Source organism: Mustela erminea, chromosome 13 (genome assembly GCF_009829155.1).
Source record: "Mustela erminea isolate mMusErm1 chromosome 13, mMusErm1.Pri, whole genome shotgun sequence".
NCBI classification, from domain to species: Eukaryota; Metazoa; Chordata; class Mammalia; order Carnivora; family Mustelidae; genus Mustela; species Mustela erminea.
Genome location: NC_045626.1, coordinates 4,475,023 through 4,495,361, shown reverse-complemented (window position 1 = coordinate 4,495,361; position 20,339 = coordinate 4,475,023). Strand labels below are relative to the sequence as shown.

At 44.5% G+C, this 20,339-nt stretch overlaps 1 protein-coding gene across 1 annotated transcript in view; it reads right to left on the bottom strand.

Moving 5' to 3' along the window:
- Positions 1-20,339, bottom strand: part of FBXO15 (F-box protein 15) — a 44,424-nt gene that overhangs the window by 22,829 nt on the left and 1,256 nt on the right. The window contains 7 exon segments of the mRNA XM_032309171.1: positions 1,891-2,033; positions 3,022-3,104; positions 4,565-4,691; positions 8,038-8,247; positions 8,806-9,048; positions 12,170-12,274; positions 14,862-14,969. Coding sequence (XP_032165062.1) covers positions 1,891-2,033; positions 3,022-3,104; positions 4,565-4,691; positions 8,038-8,247; positions 8,806-9,048; positions 12,170-12,274; positions 14,862-14,969 — 1,019 coding nt within the window.

The window sequence follows — 20,339 nt, the reverse complement described above, 5'->3', positions numbered from 1 at the left end:
TCACAGAGAAATTTGTACTAGAAGAAGCAAGCCAAAAAAAATCCTTACCCCACTGATCTTAACATAATTAATATTTAGACAAATGTCTTAAAAAACACACAATACCAAGGCTCATGCAAGAAGAAAGAGATAACTTAAGTAGCCCTCTATCTATAGAAGAAATTGAAGCTGTAGTTAAAACCTTCCCACAAAGAAAGCTCCAGGCCCTGATGGCTTGCTTCCCAGGTGACCAACCATTTAAGGAGACCTACTACCAATTCCATGTAAAAGCCCCCCAAAAACCCCAGAAGTAAGCAGGAATACTTCCCAACTTGCTCTATGAAGTGGCCTGAGACCAAGCCATGAAAAACATTACAAACGGAAGGTACAATTTAAAAGAAGTAACAAAGATAAAATACTAAAGATCTTAACAAGAAATGTGTAAGACTAGTATGAAGAAAATTCTGAAACACCCTAAAAGACATGTACGTATTCTTGAACACAATGAAAAATAAACCACATTCTTGGGGAGGAAAGTTCAACAACAAAGATGTTGATTCACCTTAGGTCAATATACACATTTGACATAATTCTAATAAAAATGCCAACAGGCAAAGAAAAACCTAGAAATCCTGAGTTAAAAAACAAAGACTTAAAGACTAATGAGGGTGTATTAAAAGGGCACAGGAGCTGGCTTGAAGTAGACCCACTGACCAAACCAAGGACAATTTTAGCTTCAAAAAGAATGATGTCTATAGTTGTCTATACATTAATGACTAAATAAAAAAAACAAGAGTCCACAATGACACTAAAGAGCAAAGAAGAGAGAGAGTGCACCAAAATAATTCCCACCACATGGAGTGATGATAACATCAATTCCTTAATCTGAGCATTGGTGGTCAAAGAGAAAGCTCATTAACCCTGCCACTACAGGAGCTCACCAGTTAATGTGGGGAATTTCTTTAGAAAATCTCAGGTAATAAATGTATAAGTATTAGAAAATCACTATTCATAAGAAAAATCACCAAAAATTAGAAAATCACCATTTTCTAAACTCTAAATTAAATTGACTCAGGCAAGGATTAGTAATGGATATCAAATCTATTAAATGAAAGAATTCTGGGAAGCAGGATATTCAGAAATGAAGTATAAAATTTCCCCTATAAAATATTGTTTCCAAAAATGTTTAACTTGAGGGGAACCTGGGTGGCTCAGTCAGTTAAGCATCTGCCTTCAGCATAGGTCATATTCCAGGGTCTTGGGATTGAGCTGTTTCGTGTTCCCTGCTTAGTGGGGAACTTGGTTCTCCCTCTACTTTTGCTGGTCCGCGCTTGTGCCCTCTCCCTTTCTCTCAAGTAAAATTAAAAAAATCTTTAAGAAAAAAAAAAGGAGGAAACAACAAGACAAAGCAGAACAGGGGGCCTTCTACATTCCTCTTCCGTTTCACTCAACTGAGGTCTGTCCCTCTCAGCCTTCTCCAGTCTTTGTCTCGGCTTTGGTGAGCATGACAAACATGGATGCAGTATATACAGAAGGGTGGTTTCTCTTTATTCTTATCCTGGACAGATGCTACACTTTCTCGAATTCCTTCAAGAAAGAAGGGAAGAAATTTGGGGTGGGCGGGGGAGGCACAGCAGGGCTAAACAGTAAGGAAAGTATCAGCAGAAAAGATGAGTAGAGAATATTCCAGAAGGCAGAGAGATTGTAATGAAGGAGACAGAGCCGAAGACTAAAGAGACTAGATCTAGCCACGGGATTTCATAAGTCCTAGGATGAGGTATGGGTATGGGAATACAGAGTGCCAACAGATGATCAGTGAAGAGACAATTCTTAACTCAGATATAAAAACTGGTCCCCTGTTGTCTCCAACCTTTTAATTTCATACTGAAACAAAAAATCAATTAGTTTCACCTTTCTTGGTAAAGAGATTGCGAAATGTGCCACACAGGTAGAAAATTCCACCGCTGTGCATATCAACATGGAGCTGGTAGCCATGCAGTCCGTACTCTGGGTGGTCATCCAAAAGAGGGGTATGAGGAGGTAGCTCGTAGGGGCTAAAAAGCAAAACAAAACATACACACAAGTTTGTCAACAACACAGATAAAATGTTTAAGCTGAAAATACTCTTTAAAAAAAAAAAAATTAGCATCCATCCAAACACCAGCTCCTATCAATCGTCTACAGGGTTCCCAATAGTCTTCCACACCAGGAACTTGAAAGAACCGCCTTGTGTTCCCTTCACCAACTTCTATAAAAATGGGCAAAGGAATGAGTTCCATAAGTATTCCCCAGATGACCATGGAGGAGCGTGTTTCTGGGACGTGCCTAGGCCAGCAGCTCTGCAAAGACAGCTCTGCTCGTCCGGAGTCTCAGGGGCCAGACGATGGAGCTGCCCGGCAGGAGAAGGCACCAAACAACAGACCTACAGAGCAGGAACCCTGGCTGAAGAGCCACAGCTGTGATGAACACTTCTGTTCAGTAAGAAAAACCTTACTGGGTAAGGCAGCAAACTCAAAAGCATCCAGGAACTTTTCAGATAATTTTTTTTAAAAATTGAGTATGAGAGCAGTCGTGAGATGAAAAGCATATTCTCCAACTAAAGACCTTCAAAGTTCACTGAAAGACACACACTGTGTGGACCAAGCAAAATGCATCTGCAGACCCAACTTGGCCAGATGTCTGCGTGCCTTGCAAGATATGGAAACGCACGTTAGTGCAAAGAATGGGAAGCATCTTGAGGCACCGGCATCTTGTGGTAACGACACACTGTCCTGCATAACAAGCTAATGACACGCTATCCTGCCCCCATAATACTGTTCTACTGGGGACATAATCCTGAACCCAGAACAAATAAAGCAAATGTGTGCTCATGAATAATCCAATTATTCTAGCAACAGCTAAGTAATTACACCTGTTGGCTTGTGTCTACTGATTGAAAACAGAAGATCTTGTAGCTATTCTCAGGATATTAAGATGGTATCAACTTCTAATCCTTTACATTGACTATACAAAAATTTAACACACCCACATATAAATACATACACAGTGGCTGAGCCTAACGTGCTCTTCTCCACAAGGTGATGGAAATGAAGATTTGCCATTACAAAAGCCAGTTCTTCCTCCCTCTGAAAAGTTAATTAGAAAGAATACATTTTCAACTGAAATATTTTAATCTTTCACAAGGTCGCAGCACATTCATCTTATGGATAGATGCAATTTCTTACCACTGCAAGATCACCACAGTCCTAAAGCATTATTCCTGCTAATACATTATTACCATCCAGGAAGATTTCCATGGTATATTGACAGCAGGACCACGATTCACCCAAATACACAGAGCAGGTGGTACCAAAAGGATTAACACCCTGTGATGTCAATCACATCACCAGCACTTGTGAAATATCAAAATACTCTATTATACGTGCATCGTGAAAATACACATGGTTAGTTCCAGGTTCTTTCAAAATCTTTCCCAAGATAAGACAATACTGGTAAGACCTTCACATATACAAGATTAATTCCACAAATACTTAACATTAGTGGCACAGGTTCCTCTCTTGAGTACCTGCTTAACTTGGCAAAGTCAGTGGGAATGAACAGATTCGGCCACCAGGTTGAGTACTAGAAAATGTGACTGTAGAGGAACAGACATCCATTCCTGCCCAAATTCACAGCTGACACTGACTGGTGGAGATAACCCAGAATGGTCAATCTGAGGCACCGCTCTCCAGTAGCCAGCCAGAGGATGCCCGGCCCAACCAGGGTCCTCATAACTACGTACGCCAACACACAGATGAATTCAAGTCAAGGAGGTGCCCAACAAGCCAACTGCTGTGTGGGCTACAAGTCACCCTCACACAGAGAGCGAGGGAGGGATAGGAAAACTGACGGCCCCAGCAGGTTGAGAAAGACAAAGTATGACAAGAGGTCGATGCTGTAGATCTTAGTTCTGTCGAGCCTCACTCAGACTTGTGGACCGCTATTCTCATTTGTGAACTTCCATCTTAAAGCCCCCACAAACTGAGGCCACGGATCTCCATCCACATGTGGTGCACAGGGAACATCACACTGTTATGCTCGTGGCCGAAGTGACTTCCCAGAAAGTAACCCCAAAGGAAGGAGCCAGTCAACAGTCTCACCCCAGGAAAAAAGAAACCTCATCTAGTGGGAGAGGAGAACTCTTTAGACACTGTCTCCTGAAAGGCAGATTACATGTAAGGCCACAGACACCGGCTCAGAAACACATGTGGAGACTGGGTAAATACACAGTAAGAGACCCTCTGGCAGACACGGGATGTGAGAGGAGGAGGGAGCAGGGACTGCTGGGAAGGAGGAAGGGGGAGGGAGAACATGAACAAAACCATGCAGAGAGGAGCAGGTCACCTATCACTGGTGACAGCAGAACAGTAGAGGGGCCTCCACCGAACAGGGGGTCGTTTAGCTAGGAAAATGAAGTTGCTGGAGCACAAAACAGACTGTGGTTATTGGAAGGCTGGAGGGACCTCACATTTGGGGTCATGCATGACGGTGAGTCAACACGGAGCGGGAGGGAGACGGCACAGTGCAGGCAGGCACAGAACCTTACCTTCCACAGCCCCACCAGGAGGCCTGGGTGTAGACAGAAGATCCGAATCAGGCTGTCCCAGCCAATCATGGTGGATTCAGTTAAGTTACTTAGATTGTACTTTGCAATTAAAGAATGCCACCGAGGTCTTTGTACATCCATGCCAAAGAAAGGAAAGAGAGAAATGAGTTTTCACATCTGGAGTATTATCAGTTCTGTCTAGTGTACCCAAGAAGACTTTAGAAGAGCACGCTAATAATGTGCACCCCGTTAATGAACGGTGTGGGCAGGGTCGGGACATAAACAACTCCTATAAATAACAGGAAAATGGACACACCCAAGTTTCCCACCCAACCGGTTTCCTTCCCTTCCTCCTCGCTCTTACTATCAACTCAACAGCTCAGTCAGAAGTCGAAGAGTCATGAGGGTGAAAAAGAACCATCTTCTCTCCTCTTCCCCTCAGAGCCCAGCACAATGCTATCATCAAAAGTAGATTCCCATATGTACTCCTAATCAAGGGATATAATGCATAAGCAAAGATGAAATATTTTAAATGACAAAAAGGAGGTGGTCTCAAGGTGCTGTCTGAAAGCAGATATATATACCTTTTAAAGTTTTATCAAGGATAATTGAGAGAGGGTAAACATTTTAATATTGGAAAATGAATTTAAACCAAAATCTCCTGACTGCTGTCATGAAGGAGATCCACCGTGAACTGCGCATTGAATTAATGTCCAAGAGGAAGTAACAACTCAGATGTGTAAGGAAACACAACTCTGCTATTCATCATGAGGTAAAAATAACAGAATGAAACTTCTAAAGTGCTACAATGATAAATATAGATATATCTATATAAAATATATAGATATATAGAAATCATATAGATGTAGAAATTAAAGGCAGGTGAGCTCTCAGTGGCCAATTAACATAGCCTACCATCTGAGGCAAGTCCCTATGGAACTGGGGCCATGTGGCCTTCCAGCATTCTTCTCCAGCACCTAAGACACCAGCTGGCAGGAGAAAGGTATTCAAATGTTCACTCAGTAAAAGAATCAGAAAACTAAGGAGTTCTGCGGTGGCACTGTTTCCAAGTGGAACCGTGAGAGGGGGAGCTTTAAGCATCAGAACCAAATCGGCAGCTTCCAGAATAACCTGGTCTCTCCCTCAATCTTCAAAGGAATTTTTGGGCTGAAAACCCTCCTCTCACACTCTTCAGTGGGCCCAAAAGGAGACTAGTCAGACCACAGCTGCACAGCAGTTTAAACAGACTCCAGAGAGAACAGGCGAAGTCCCTATGTGCCTCGGCCTCCCAGGCCACACAGAGGGGAGAAATGAAGGCTAATACCTTGGAGACATACAGCATAAATCACAGCACGGAGAACACTTGCAGAAAAGAAAATTTAATGAGTCTGACTAGAAAGGTTTCAAATACAGGAAAATTCAAATTGCAAATTACATAAATAAGGCTTTCACTATTCTTGAAAATCTTCTCACGGAGGAAACAAAAAAGACTCAAATAACAATCACCAAGTTTCTCCTTTGCTGTCACACAGATGCATGTGAGAATTTCTACATGATAAAAGCATTCACTCTCCCACTTGCAACAAAAAGCCCCTCAAAACAGATTCTTAAAAAACACTTCAATGTCTGTTCCCCACAGCTTATCAAACACTTTCTGAAGTCCACTGAGTTTTAATGGAAATAAATTACATTAAATCAATTTTCCCAATGAATTCTAGCACTTCCCCCACTGCACGGTATCTAGGATTCCTGACTCATATGGCAGTTTGCAGGAGCAAAATAGCTTTAACTCAGCTTTACAGTTCAAGCCTATCCACTGTGTCTTCCATGACCATCTTAATTGATGTTAATAGTGTTGTCCTAATACTTTAAATAATATTTTGTGATATGCCAAGTAACATATTGTTTGTACTAGCACAGACACAGTGGACTGATTCTCCAAACACCATTTCCTAGTGCATGAAACTAAACACTATCTTAGAAAAATCTGGTGTCTATCATGACGCCATACGAAATTTCAGAGATTTATCCAAATACAGGTACCAATTATAAAAGTGAACATGCTTCCGAAATATCTTCAGTAATGTAATCAGGGAAAATCATTCGTGTGTTATTCTTAGTAGCATTAAGTTTATTTTCAGAATACAATGAGACCAGCTTTATCACCACTGAGAAGCCCAGCGCTCACATTCCCAGCACAAGGAGAAACCTAATCCTGAAACATCCTCAAAGAATCAGCACCAGAGAGCTGAAGCTAAAACAAGGTCCCGGGTTACAAAGTTGTAAAAATGTGTCTGTGTCCAGGGAAGCTATGAAAGAACGCTCTCGCACCACAATAATACCTTCCATCCCAAGGACACATGTGACATGTGAGAAAAACCTGGGGTGGAACCCCAGCACGCAGGCTGGTAGGAACAACGCCTGGTAGATGCCATGGCAACGTCAATGGATGCCGGGCAGTGAAGGAGGCAGTTGAGGGCAGGAAACCAACCCTGGAGAAGGCAGCTATGACCTGTGTACCTCTACTTTCGCCGTGCCTTCTATGTAGCTGTGCTCACGCTCGGAGGTCAGGACGGTAGAGAAGACAGCATCTGGCTTTTAAGAGAAAGGGACTAATGACCAGCAGAGTGAGTGGGAGAGACTTGGAATGCATGTGGACGCAGCACAGAGCCCTAAGTGAGGACTCGGTGCACATCAGCAAGGGACACCCACGGATCTGACTAATGCACTTGACAGTGAAACCTTCTGGTCCTCTTCACAACAGCCACACATGCTCAGCATTCCTCGCCATCATCACTAACCCCTTCCACACATGGGAAAGCTGAGGCACAGAGAGGCTAAGCCACTTGCCCAAGGTCACACATCTAGTCAATCCAACAGAAAGGCACATAAAAGTAAGAATAATTACCTTAGGACCTAATGTTTAAACTATGATTACTGTACCATTTACTAAAAATAGATATAATAGCTTTGTATATCTTTGTGTTAAAATGGTTAAAACTAAGGACTCAAAAGGTTAGCCATCAGTCACCTAGGAATTTTGCTACCGAGAATACTATTCTCTGTTAACGAGAATACTATTCTCTGTTACAGACAACTAACATATGAGGACACTAAATTTAGATCTAATCATAAATGTTAAAAATCCATTCTTTTTCTATTCTATAGTGATCTGCAATGCACGAGAAGTCTTTAAGATGAAATCAAATTAAAATATGCTGATGGTATTTTTTTAAATTTATTTATTTGACAGAGATCACAGAGAGAGAGGAGGAAGCAGGCCCCCTGCTGAGCAGAAAGCCCAATGCGGGGCTCAATCCCAGGACCCTGAGATCATGACCTGAGCCGATGGCAGAGGCTCAACCCACTGAGCCACCCAGGCGCCCCTGCTGATGGTATTTTTAACCTAAGATGTTAAAAGTATTTATACCTAAGATGTTCTCACCCAAAGGTTCTGTTGAATTAGTACTTACCCATTTTTGGAGGGGGCTTTAGACCGGTCCATAAAAACTGGCGTCACACCACACAAATCTAAGGCTGCCAGCATGGCCAGCTGTGGCCAGTTTTTGCCATACCACAGAATCGTCACTGATGAATCATGTACGGAAACGTCAGTGTGTTCCATGACGTACTCTTGTCCATTTTTTGCTTTCAATATAATTACCCAACATAAACCAGATATTCTGGAGAAAGAAAAGCTAAAAATGATTGCCTTGTTGCAGGAGGAAAAAAAAATGAAACAACAACAAAAAAAACCGCTAAAGTCGACTACACATATCATCTCTAAAGTATCTAATTCCTGAAAAGCTGAAGCTGAAGTTCTCCAAAAGCACCCCACATAAATGATCAGTTCATCAATGGTTCTCTCTACAGAGCTTTTCTCCTCACCCATCAGTCACTGAACGCCTCCCATGTTCTCGGAACTGGCGATACACAAGTTCTGCCCAGAAGGAAGGGTGCTCTGGGTGCTCCTACTTGACTACAGCAGATTCCTAGGTTATTTCTGCTTCGCATAAAAACTTCGGGCCATGTATACGGAATTGGGAAATACTATACGGCTAACAAGTGCACAGGAACATACGAATCTATCAAAAGACGGTCCCTTACAGGCTAAGCTGCACCTATGTGCTCACACACAGGGTCCCCTGGGCTTCTGTCATCCTTCCCACAGTGACGGGCACATAAATGTTAAACGGGGCCCTCAAGTAACCGCCGCGCATGGCTCAAGAGGGCGCTTGTACCTGAGGGCCTCTTTGGTTTTGACAGGAAGGCCTGTGTCCGGGTTGACAGGCTGGAGAACCTGAGCGAGTGCGGCTTTTACAGATGCTCTTTGCTTTGCAATAAATTCTTTCTTCCAATATCCAGCTTCTTTATCCTCAACCGACAGTGACTTCATAGATACAGCGGTCTTCTCTGCTGAGTTAACTTTCCAGTTACATCTTTTAGGTGAAAATGCAGTTGTATAGATTCTGAACCAAATAAAACTGGGGGAGAAGAGCAGCTACATGAACTAAGAGACAGTGGCATGCCCTGCAGTAGCAACAGATTACCTCAGAGATGCACAATCGTTTTTAAACAGTCTGAGTCCATGAATAAATCAAACCGAACATTTACAGTCGCTCGTGTGTTACAGTGAACTGCAGTTTGAGGCAAGTGTTTCAGATTCACCAACCCCAGAAACACACAGTAAAAGGAAAAGCTTGTTTCCCAGGGTCAAGTTGAAATGAGTGATCTCATGGTCTTTGGCATCTCCAAACTACCACCTTTCTACAGCAATAATGGAATAACAGATTGCAGAGAGATAACAAGAAATACACCTGGTGATTCCTATTGTGTACTTTTAAGTATGTACCTTTTTAAAAGATCAGAAGAGAACCATATACACATACACACACCGAGAAATGTCAGCAGCAATGGAATTGGATGTCATTTTTGATTTCTATGTTTTAATTTTTCCACAAGGAACACATTATGCTTGCATAAAGAGAAGAAAGAAAAAATTCGCTGCATACGGCGCGAAAAAAAAAAAAAATCACAGTATTTTCTGAGCACTGTGTTAAGCCCTCACTTTGAGGACTCTGTAAAGGTTAACCAGTTTGATCATCAACGAACCCAGAGAGGAGCTACTATTACTGACCCCACGGAGCAGACCCTGTACCGGAGCCCGCGTGCGAAGCTGCGGCCGAGGCGCGTCGGCGTATGTGGAGGAGACGGAAGCCCCGGGGTCGCCCCCGCGGCCTCTGCCAGCGCTCACACACCTGCCTGCGGGGCGCTCGGCCTCTTCAGCAACAGCGAACGGACTTGAGGGAACCAAGTAATTTACCCGACGCCAAGAGCCCGTCAGCCACAAGCCTGGGTCCAAATTCAGCTCAGAGCCTCCCGCGCCGGGGGCTCCCGGGCCAGGAGCTCGGAGCGGTGGCAGCCAGCGGGGGCGACGCCAGCGCCAGGCAGGCCTCTCCCAGCCAACGGTCGCCTTCAGGGAAGGGCAGAAACTGGGGGGCAGTCTCTTGGGGGGCAAGTTTAGCCGGGGCTAAACTCAGTTTCCTACAGTGAAAAGTGCGCTTTACCTGGATAAACGCAGAGACACGCTGACCGCCGTCTCCGCACGCGGCGTCGTGGCCTGGGGGACGACGTGGCCGCGGCCCAGAGGCAGCGAGGAGAAGGCGGCCCCGCGCTGGGGACCCCCGCGCCCCGGAGGCAGGCCTGTGCCCCCCGGAACGGCGCAGCCCGGCACCGCCGCAGCCGCGAGGCGCCCCGCAGACACGCCCGAACCGGACCCCACCGCGACACCAAGTCTTCTGCCCTCGGGGATCCATCGCCTCCGTTCAGGAACATCTGGCCTTTGCCACCTGAGCTAAGGGCTGCAAAATGACGACGACCGAGGTCCGGCGAGGTAAATCGGACGCGGCTTCGCCAAAAGCCCTTGAGCGGGCAGTTTCATCGACTCCCTGGACGGAGAAGCTGGTCCCCGTCTCCGCGGACCCGCGTCCCTCGTCCTCCGCACCGCGAACACCGGCACCGCCCGCAGCAGCGCGGACCCTGCTCCCGGGCACGCGCCGGCTCCCGACCCGCGAGCGCGCGCCCGGGGCCCGCGCAGCCTCGGGCACCGCCACACCTGCCATCTGTGCCACCTGTGCCACTCTTTATAGAATTAAAATCCTGTGTGGATTGTTCCACGTAATTATTTATAAAATACAAATGTCAAATATAAGACGCTTCAACAAGTACTTAAAACCCAGACACATTCATTTGTTGATCCCCATCCTGTTGGAAGACTGAGGTGGATCTGAGGACAAGAGCGTATTCAGCTGTTCTGACTACAGTCAGGCACACGCAAACTTCAATCAAACAAGTTGTTGACAAAATGGGCCCCATTTATTGTTCTAATGAACAGTGTTAACGTGCCCTTTTTGAAGACTGACTATAATATCAGACAGTGACTCTTAAAAATAAAATTCAATATATGCGGGGGGTGCCTAGGTGGCTCAGTCGGTTGAGCACCTGATTTTTTTTTTTTTTTAAGATTTTATTTATTTACTTGAAAGACAGAGAGAGCACAAGCAGGAGGATGGCAAGAGCACCTGACTCGCTGTTTCGACTCCAGTCATGGTCTTGGAGCCGTGGGATGGAGCCCCTTGTTAGGCTCCACGTTCAGGGTACAGTCTGCTGGAGATTCTCTCCTTCTCCCCCACTCCCCTGCTCATGTTTGTGCACACGTTAGCTCTTTAAAGTAAACAAATAAAATCTTTAAAAAAAATAAAAAAATAAAATGCAATGTATGCAATTAAGATATTTCTTATAATAAGAAAACAAACACACAGATAATTGCATCAGAAGCTCAGATTTTTAAAGGACAACTCCCAAGAAAGTGGGATGGGCATATAATTAATAAGGAAAATATGCAAGGAATATCACTAGAGGTATGGCCCCAAATCCACTGGAAGGCCCAGTGCCTACACCATCTGAGCCCATGAAGGTCAGTGGGGAGAGGTGATGTTTAGAGAAACAAAGCTATTTATAATTTATCAACTTATTGAGCAATCGGAACTCTATCCTTTAACAATGTAAGAACCCCCCCAAAAAAAGCTAGTTTGGGATTTTTAATTGACCTCTTTCATGAAAATGCCTTACTGTACTTTGCTTTAGTGAATGTCTTCACCTCTTATTAGAAGTCATTAAGAAAGAGACACAAAAATTGCTTCACATCCATTCTAGAGTTATTGTTAAGAACAGGCTTATTTCCCCTGAACCCACCTAAACGAATCCAGCACCCACTTGTGTGCATACTGACACACACTGACACATACTGACACTGAAGATACAGTCTTCCATACAGGAGACAAGAGCACAACAATAACAAGTTTGATCTTTTTCAGTTCATGCAAAGATACTCCTTTTTTTTTTTTTTGAGTGTATAAATGCGAATCATTGGGAATATCCATTTGACCACTTAAAGCATTAGACATACTACATCTGTGTCTAGAAACACTTTCAAAATTAATTCTTTTAAATTTAAAAAAATTAGTCAAAACAGTGTTACTAGTTTTCATGACTTCTATCAAAACACCATCAAAAGAGGACAGAGAGATTTGGTTTTCTCCTTACTTGTCATTGGCCAGGTGATAAAAGCGCCTGTTCACACATCCAGCACACAGCAGGGTCACAGCATCCAAGTAGGAAAAGATCTTCAGCAAGATTTCTGGGGGCATCCTGGGAGGGGGAAAAAATCAGAGAGGCAGGCAAGCATCTGAGCTAAAAGTTACCCAGAAAACAACTGGCTGTTCACCACCAAACAGAGAGCAACCAGCACCCCTCCTGTATGAGAGGCAAACTGCATCCTTATCCTCCACTGGTTTCTCAAGTGAAATGTCCTGCTACCACAGTCCTCATGACCTAAACGAATCCAGAGACCCAAGGTCATGGCAAGCTAACTCCCTTGGCACGTTCCCATATTCACACACTATGAATCCACAGGCAGGATTTCCCTATCTCCCTCATGAAAGTACCCATCAATTCTTTGATGAGATAAAATGAAGTAAGAGAAAAAGAATGGATTCTTAGCTATTCATTAAAAAATAACACAGAATCTTCCTCCTCAGAAAAGAGAAGATGAGGAGGAGGGAGGAGGAGGAGGAGGAGGAGGAGGAGGAGGAGGAGGAGGAGGCGGCGGCTGGGATAGGAAATATCCACTTACCTTCCACCTAACCCATGCCACCCCTCATGCGCCCCCTTCCAACACATCCTCACACTTGAAGCCTTCCTCCAGCACTTTAAGGAAACTCCAAGCCCCATAAGATTTTCTGAACTCTCTTTTCCTTTCTCATTTATTACCTAAATAAATGACATTGAGCTGAATTCTCAATACCCCATGTATTTCTATGATCTTGCACTTTTACAAAACAACTATCAGAACCTAAGCATGTCCAGAAAGACTTGCCAACGTTAGGAAGTCAGGAACGGGCACCTCTGGACCTGAGGCTGGAAGAAAGCAAGCCACAGAAGACCGTGGGGCAAGGGGCAGGGGGCCTGGGGACAGAGAACTGGGGCAGTAAAACCCTTTGGCCAATTTAAAATGGCTTGCCCCTATCTCCACTTATGATTTCAACGACTTTACTTTTTTTAATTATAATGAAAGTCAGGTTATCAAATGTTTCATAGGGAAATAATCAGTCCTAAGATTGCGACAATAGTGAGAAAGAATGAAATGGACCCTCGGAGAAAGATGATGAATGCAAGACGTGCCTGGTCTGTGCCACCAGGCTGGGCTCCGCCCACTCAGCAGCTTTGAGGATATTCAACCAGAGACTCCCTGATTCATTAAACAAGCAGTTTTGCTTAGGGATTAATTAAATCCCTCCTGCCAAATGAAATTCCTTACATTCAGAGTCAATAAATTAGACACTTCAAGCGGCAAAATGTTGCTAACACAGAGATGGCAAAGTTGCAAGAAAATACACTTTGTGACCATTTGGATTACCCGTTGCACAGTTTTCACATCTTGATTCAACTGTTTCACAAAAACTCATAGTTACTATTTTATAAGCAAATGTAATCTTAAAAAAATGTAGAGCTGGGCTTAAAGAAAACGTTTCAGAATAGTATCTGGCAAATCTTATCCAGGAAGAATCATTTAATTAGACTAAAATCCTATTCAAAGGCCATTAGAGAGGTTCACCTTCCTACCCAGCAGACTAAGATAATGAAGGGAGGAGGGTTCTCCCTGTACTTCTAGCAAAAGCAGAAAACCCCCACTTTATAGTTAGAACTGTAGAGATCAAAGACATTCTTAACTATGGTTCATGAGGTATCCTCAAAGCTGGAAAAATCACAATCGACACCATACTGGGTCACTGTGTGTGGGATTCTAATTGTTTCATACTGCAGAGGATGGAGGTGGGGGAGGACGGGGAAGGAGACAGGAAAGTGAGAAGCAGGACAATCCTAGAAACTCACAAAGTGTCAGAGCACAGCATCTAGTCCAGAGAAGGTCCTCGGATATTTGACAAACAGATAAACCAAATGAATATTCGTTCTATTTCTTGTATCATATTACTGTATGACAGATAGTGTTCTCAGAGTATAGTGTTTAAAGGTTAAATTGCTGTCCTTAATTCTTTTTTAGTTCTCATTTCTTTTTAAAAACACCTGAAAGTATGTACTCTGGTAGCCCAAAACGTGAGATCAGGCATCTTGGGTTTGAATCTGGATTTTGCGATGCGCAGGCTACGTGAGCCCTCCTCCCCCAACTGGAAACATCTGCAGTGCCCACACGTGCTCAGGGTGCCGGACAATGCTTAGCAGAGAGGCGGTGCTCCAGAAGCCTCGGTACAGCACAAATCCACAGGCATCTCAGGATCAAGTTCAAACAATTAGTTTAAAAAAAACAAACAAAACAAAAAAAAACAAAAACATCCTGCAGAACCTTACCAGGGCAAAATGGGCTTGCAAAGCTCAGAAAACTAACAGACCCAAAGGCCCCTGGAGCTTTTAGAACACACTTTAATCTCCTTTCCACGGTTTCAAGCATTTTGATCAACTAGAACGTGAATAATTTTGAAGAACATTTTTTAAAAAGGAAAATTTACTTGTCAGTTTTAGAAGTTCACTTCATAAACCTAGTCTAATAATGACAGTGGTGACAGGCTGATGACTCACAGCACACTCTCCATGTTGTACTTTCTTCCTACGCAATTCTATTCTCAGCTCAGAACAGCAGCTTGGTATGCACAGCATTGGAACTTTGTCTAAGAACTCCACCCCAGAGCCCCCCAGAAGAGCGCCATCTACGAGGACTCACCGCTCCAGAGACACCAGCCGGTCTTTGGGGCGCTGCTCACAGTGCTTTCCCCGCCGGGCACACTGGTTCAGGACAGCCCTGCTAGCACTCCTGGCGCCTGGCCCCTTTCTGAAGGTAAGATGGAAAAATCAAATTAGAATGACAGATGACCTGTCCAGTCCCCTCTACAAAACCGTAAAGAGTTCATAAACTCCAAGAAGGACTCACTGTAAAAGTTCATCTCGGGAAAGGGAAAGGAAAGGAGGAAGGAAGGAGAGAAAGAAAGAAGGAAGTGGGGAGTGGGGTGGGACAGGAGAGGGACTAGAAAACATTCCATGTGTCCTGAGTAAGTCAGTCTGAAACCTGGACTCACTCTGATGTGTTTTGAACAAAGAATTAATCGCTTCTGGCCCTTTGGCTAAGATCAAGTGTAGTAAACAAGAAGATTAAATATTTGCTTTTTTAGTCTGTCAACATATCAAAGAGGTGCTGTAAAACTCATTTAATGGAACAAAAGGAAATCTTCGACAGTGGTCAGCTTCAACAGTGCAACAGCAGGAACCTAACCAAGAAGAGCCTCAGTCCAGTAAGAAAAACCTCAGATTTGTGAACCAGAACTGCCCACATAATCTGCAGCTTTTCAGGTCTTTGAAGGATGGTAACGCTCCAACCCTAGCTCTGGCGACCATTGCCGCGGAAACACTAAGTACTCTGCTCCAATTTTTTTTCACATTTTAAGTATCTCACATTCAATGGAATATACTTTAACTGGCCGTCTATTTTTTTATTTTAGTGGTACAAAAAAAATAGTAAATCTTACAATCAACAGCTTTTAAGATTCAATGAAATAAGGTATACTATTTTATGCAGTTAGTTCTTTTCAGAAGTTCCTGAAATACATTTTTATTAAAAACAGCCCTCCAAACCAGCTCTGCTCCACCGCGGCTCCGCGGGGATCTGAAACCCGGCCAGAAACCCAGGAAGGCACGGGGCCCGCAGCCTTCAGTTTCCAGGCAGCAGCCCCCAGACAGAGCTACTGGTGCGGACACTAGTTATCTTGGAAAGCTTTGGGAGATGCTTCTTGACCACACACACAAACACACATACATCAATTACTGGCCCGCCTCCCACCCAGCGTGTGACCAAAACCTAGGGGATAGGTTCCACTTACCCAGTTCACCAACATGCATGTGCTCCGAGTACGTACTTTGTTCACCAAGAGTTTAGCACCCGCCCCCATTTATCCTACCAAGCCGATTCCCTGTGTATACTTGGACTAACAATCAGAAAGGATACGGGCAATAACTGGAGGCAAAATGAGGGCCATGAGATGTTGGAAGGAACGGCAGTAATCTCTGGAAGTGAAAGAACAAATGCCCCAGGCATGGATCTGAACAGAGGATGGTCCGAGATCCCAAGTGTGGCCCACCCCTCAGAGGCACAGGGATCATACAGCCCACAACCCAGCACAACCTGAAACCCACGTGGAAATGGGCACGTCGCCACGTGCACACCCGCAAGCATTCAGACGTCTGAGGATTCCCCACGGGCTTCTGAGCAGCCAGAGAAGGAGTCTGTCCTCCCTTCAGAGGTTTGTCTGTATCACGCCAGCCATCGTGCTGGTCGTGATCAGCCCTGGATAAACACGAGCTAGCATCTGCACACTGGCACCTCCACCTGGGACAGGAGGGACATGGGGAATCTCTCCAGATCCTCAAAGGTAACAAATTCCCCAAGGTAAAAAACACTGGCTCCCCAGGCCTCTCCATGCCAGCTACTACGAAAGACACTCAACCTGCCAGTGAGTTCCTGGGAACACAAAGAAGCTAGGCAGAACCCCTGGTACCCAATCTGTGCCCAGCAGAACAGGAAGGGAAGGAGAGCAGGCGGAAGAGGCCCTCCTTTGGAAAGCTCTGCCATGCCCTCCCTCTTATTCAGAGATCTCCGCCTATGCACTCCATCTTTGTATCCCTGTGGAAAGTACTACTTAAGCAAAGCTTTCCACAAAAGAAAAGCTTCAACTCCACGGACCTGGCTCTAACACAATAATAAGAAGTAAAATACAATTTCCTAATTGTGTTAGTGTCCTAGGGCGGCCTTAACAAACTGACTCAAACTAGCTGGCTTAAAACGACGGAAATTTATTGTCTCAGTCCTAGAGGCCAAAAGTCCAAAGTCAAGGTGTTGGGAGGGCCATGCTCCTTCCACAGTGTCTCCAGAGAAGAATCCTCCCTTGCCTCTTCCAGCTTCTGGTGGTTGGCAACAATCCTTGGTGTTCCTCAGCTCATGGCCACTAGGATGACCAGCTCTAACCTCCGTCTTCACCCAACCATCTTCCCTGTGTGTCTCCGGCTCTTCTTATCAGGACGCCAGTCACATCCTAACGCAGTGTGACCTCATCTTAACTAATTACATCTGCAAAGACCCCATTTCCAAATAAAATCACATCCTAGGGTTCTGGGTGAGCATGAATTTGAGGGACACCATTCAACACAGTACACAATCTTTAAACATATGCATTTTAAGTGATTTAAAAGCACTCCTTATTTTAAGTGGTCAACTTCTTGTAAATTCTGTGCCAATCTGTATTACATATTCCAAGATCAAATAAATACCTTTACTTGACAAAGGACTCTAACAGATAAGCTTTAAGTAAAAGGCATTTCTATTACTTCTTCATCAAATAATACTACCTGTCAGGACTTCCCAGCCAGTGATCCTTAGAGCCCTGGCAGTATGAACGGTCATGCCAAGAAGCCTGGAGGTCTGTATCTATAAGCTGTACACAGAGACTGGGGAAATCTTCCTTAACTTAATTGAATACTGCTGAAGTCCTCAAATATAAATTTGTTTAAAAGCATTAGTAAATTGGGATGTCTGGGCGGCTCAGTTGGTTAAGCATCTACCTTCGGCTTAAGTCATGATCTCAGGGTCCTGGAATGAGCCCTGCCTCAACCTCCCTGCTCAGCAGGGAGTCTGCTTCTCCCTCTGCCTGCTACTCCCTCTGCTTGTGCTCTCTCTCTCTAACAAATAAAATCTTAAAAAAAAAAAGCATTAGTAAATTGATAACAGCTTTTTCCCATACATATTTATGCAATCAAAAAGTGTCAAAAAAATAAAATCTAGGGGCGCCTGGGTGGCTCAGTGGGTTAAGCCTCTGCCTTCAGCTCGGGTCATGATCTCAGGGTCCTGGGATCGAGTCCCGTATCAGGTTCTCTGCTCAGCAGGAAGCCTGCTTCCCTCTCTCTCTCTCTCTCTCTGCTTGCCTGTCTGCCTACTTGTGATTTTGCTCTGTCAAATAAATAAATAAAATTTAAATAAATAAATAAATAAATAAATAAATAAAATCTATTACACCCTAAGTCTTTTCCAAGGGAGTCGAAGAAAAGTAAATTAACATGCTGTATCGATCCATTTCAGTCTAGCAAACTGGCAAGAACCAAATAAAGAACACCCCTTCACTGCTGGGAGCGCAAACTGGTATCAACAATACGGAAGCCCAATCTGGTAGCGTTTGTCAAGAGCCTTAAAAGGCACGTGTATTCTTTTAAGCCAGGAATTTCACTTGTACAAGATATATCCCAAAGCGAGAAAATAAGCCCAAATATGTGACTCGAGAAAGTCCATCTCAGATCTGTCTACACTGACGAACTTCCAGAGCAGGACGCGGACTGATGAAGCGGCCTGGCTCCACACCATGCGCAGTACTCAGCCAGGAAATGGACATTTCAGCACAGTGGAAGTGTCTGCACTGGACACGAGCTCACAACGTCTTCCAGATGTCGGCACGGCGGGTCCCTCACTTCCTTCAGGTATGCGTGCAAATGCCACCATGCCACTGACAACTCCTTTGGCTGTTCCCTCTCAAACTCCAACCCATACTACACACACACACACACACACACACAGAGCACACGCCACATACACGCGCACATACTTTAAGCCCCCTCCTTCGTGTTTTGCTTAGCACATATCACCATCCGTCACTACACATCTTATCTACTTGGTTCACATCACTGGAACTGCAAGCTCCACATCCGCAGGTCTTTTGCGTAAGTTTTGTTCACTCCTCATTCCTCACCCACAACATGCCTGGTGTACAGAGACAGTTAATAAATAACCTGCTACATTAATAACAGATCAGTTGAAAAAAGCAGGTTATATCAGGATAGACTACATAATCATATTTTTGAATTTGGCTCTTAAGAGAAAAACTAAACACGCACAAAGGACAAAGGTCTGGAAGGAAAGACAAGGTATTAACCAGTGATACGCCTGATTCACAGGATTACAAGGTTACAAGGTTTTGGGGTGGTGGTTGTTTTTAAATGGGGGCTGGAGAATTGAAGTGACAGAATTCCACATATTTTCTAATATTTCTTAATATGTTGATTATGCAATAAACTGTGGGACATTAGCAGTTTTAATTTCAAAACTAAGAATCCCATACAGAAGAAAGTTTGGACTCACAGTGTGATAGCACAATCCTTTAGGCAGGAGCAGTGATTCCAAAGGCATTCACGCCATTCTGGATTACCAGTGGCCCTGAAATCTGGGCACACAGCTGCAGAAAGCTCAAAAGTCCTTTGAAATCTCCTACTTGAGGTGCACCTGGGTGGCTCAGTGGGTTAAGCTTCTGCCTTCAGCTCAGGTCATGATCCCAGGTCCTGGGATCGAGCCCTGCATCAGGCTCTGCTCAGCAGGGAGCCTGCTTCCTCCTCTCTCTCTGCCTGTGTCTCTGCCTACTTGTGATACCTCTGTCAAATAAATAAACACAATCTTTAAAAAAAAAAAAAGAAAAGAAAAGAATGGAGACCTCACCAAATTACAGGCTGACATGCGAGCTCCCATGCCAGGCACTCTAAGTCATTACCAGGTAGTTCACTCAACTTACAAAGTAACAGAAGATTCATCACATAAAAATCCTCCTGCTCCCCACTGATAGAGCTTTCTCTATAAGGACTAATTTTAGTAATCGTCGCCAATTGATTTAAAGGTCAAGGTTCCAAGTTAAATGCCACTGTTTCTCTCCTACAGAAGTTCTGGAGGCCCTGTCCCCGTTTTAGCTGTCCCGAGGCTTGTGGTATGCCTAGCACTATTCTCCAGAACCAACCATCACCATAATACCAAGGGGCAGAGCGCCGCTCCCGAAACCAGGGTGAGTGGGTAATGGGTTCTAGGACGACCGTGGGGCCATAGCCTGAAGATTCGGGAAAACAAGAAGTAACTTAAGTTACTGAACTGTTAAAGAACAGAACCATGTTTATAGGTAAACATGGAGACTTGGTTTATTACAAGGCAGAATACGCATGTGTTTTTTGTATCTTGCAAATCATCAGGACTTGCACGCAAAGGAATGTCGAGAGTGCGAACTGTTCTTTGTGTTGTCCCTCCGCCTGGCAAACACTGGGACGCGGGGTATAAAGCGAGGAACCGCGCCCCACCAAACGGCAAGAACGGAAGGCGGCAGCGCGAGAGCGCAGGGCACCTCCGCCGGAG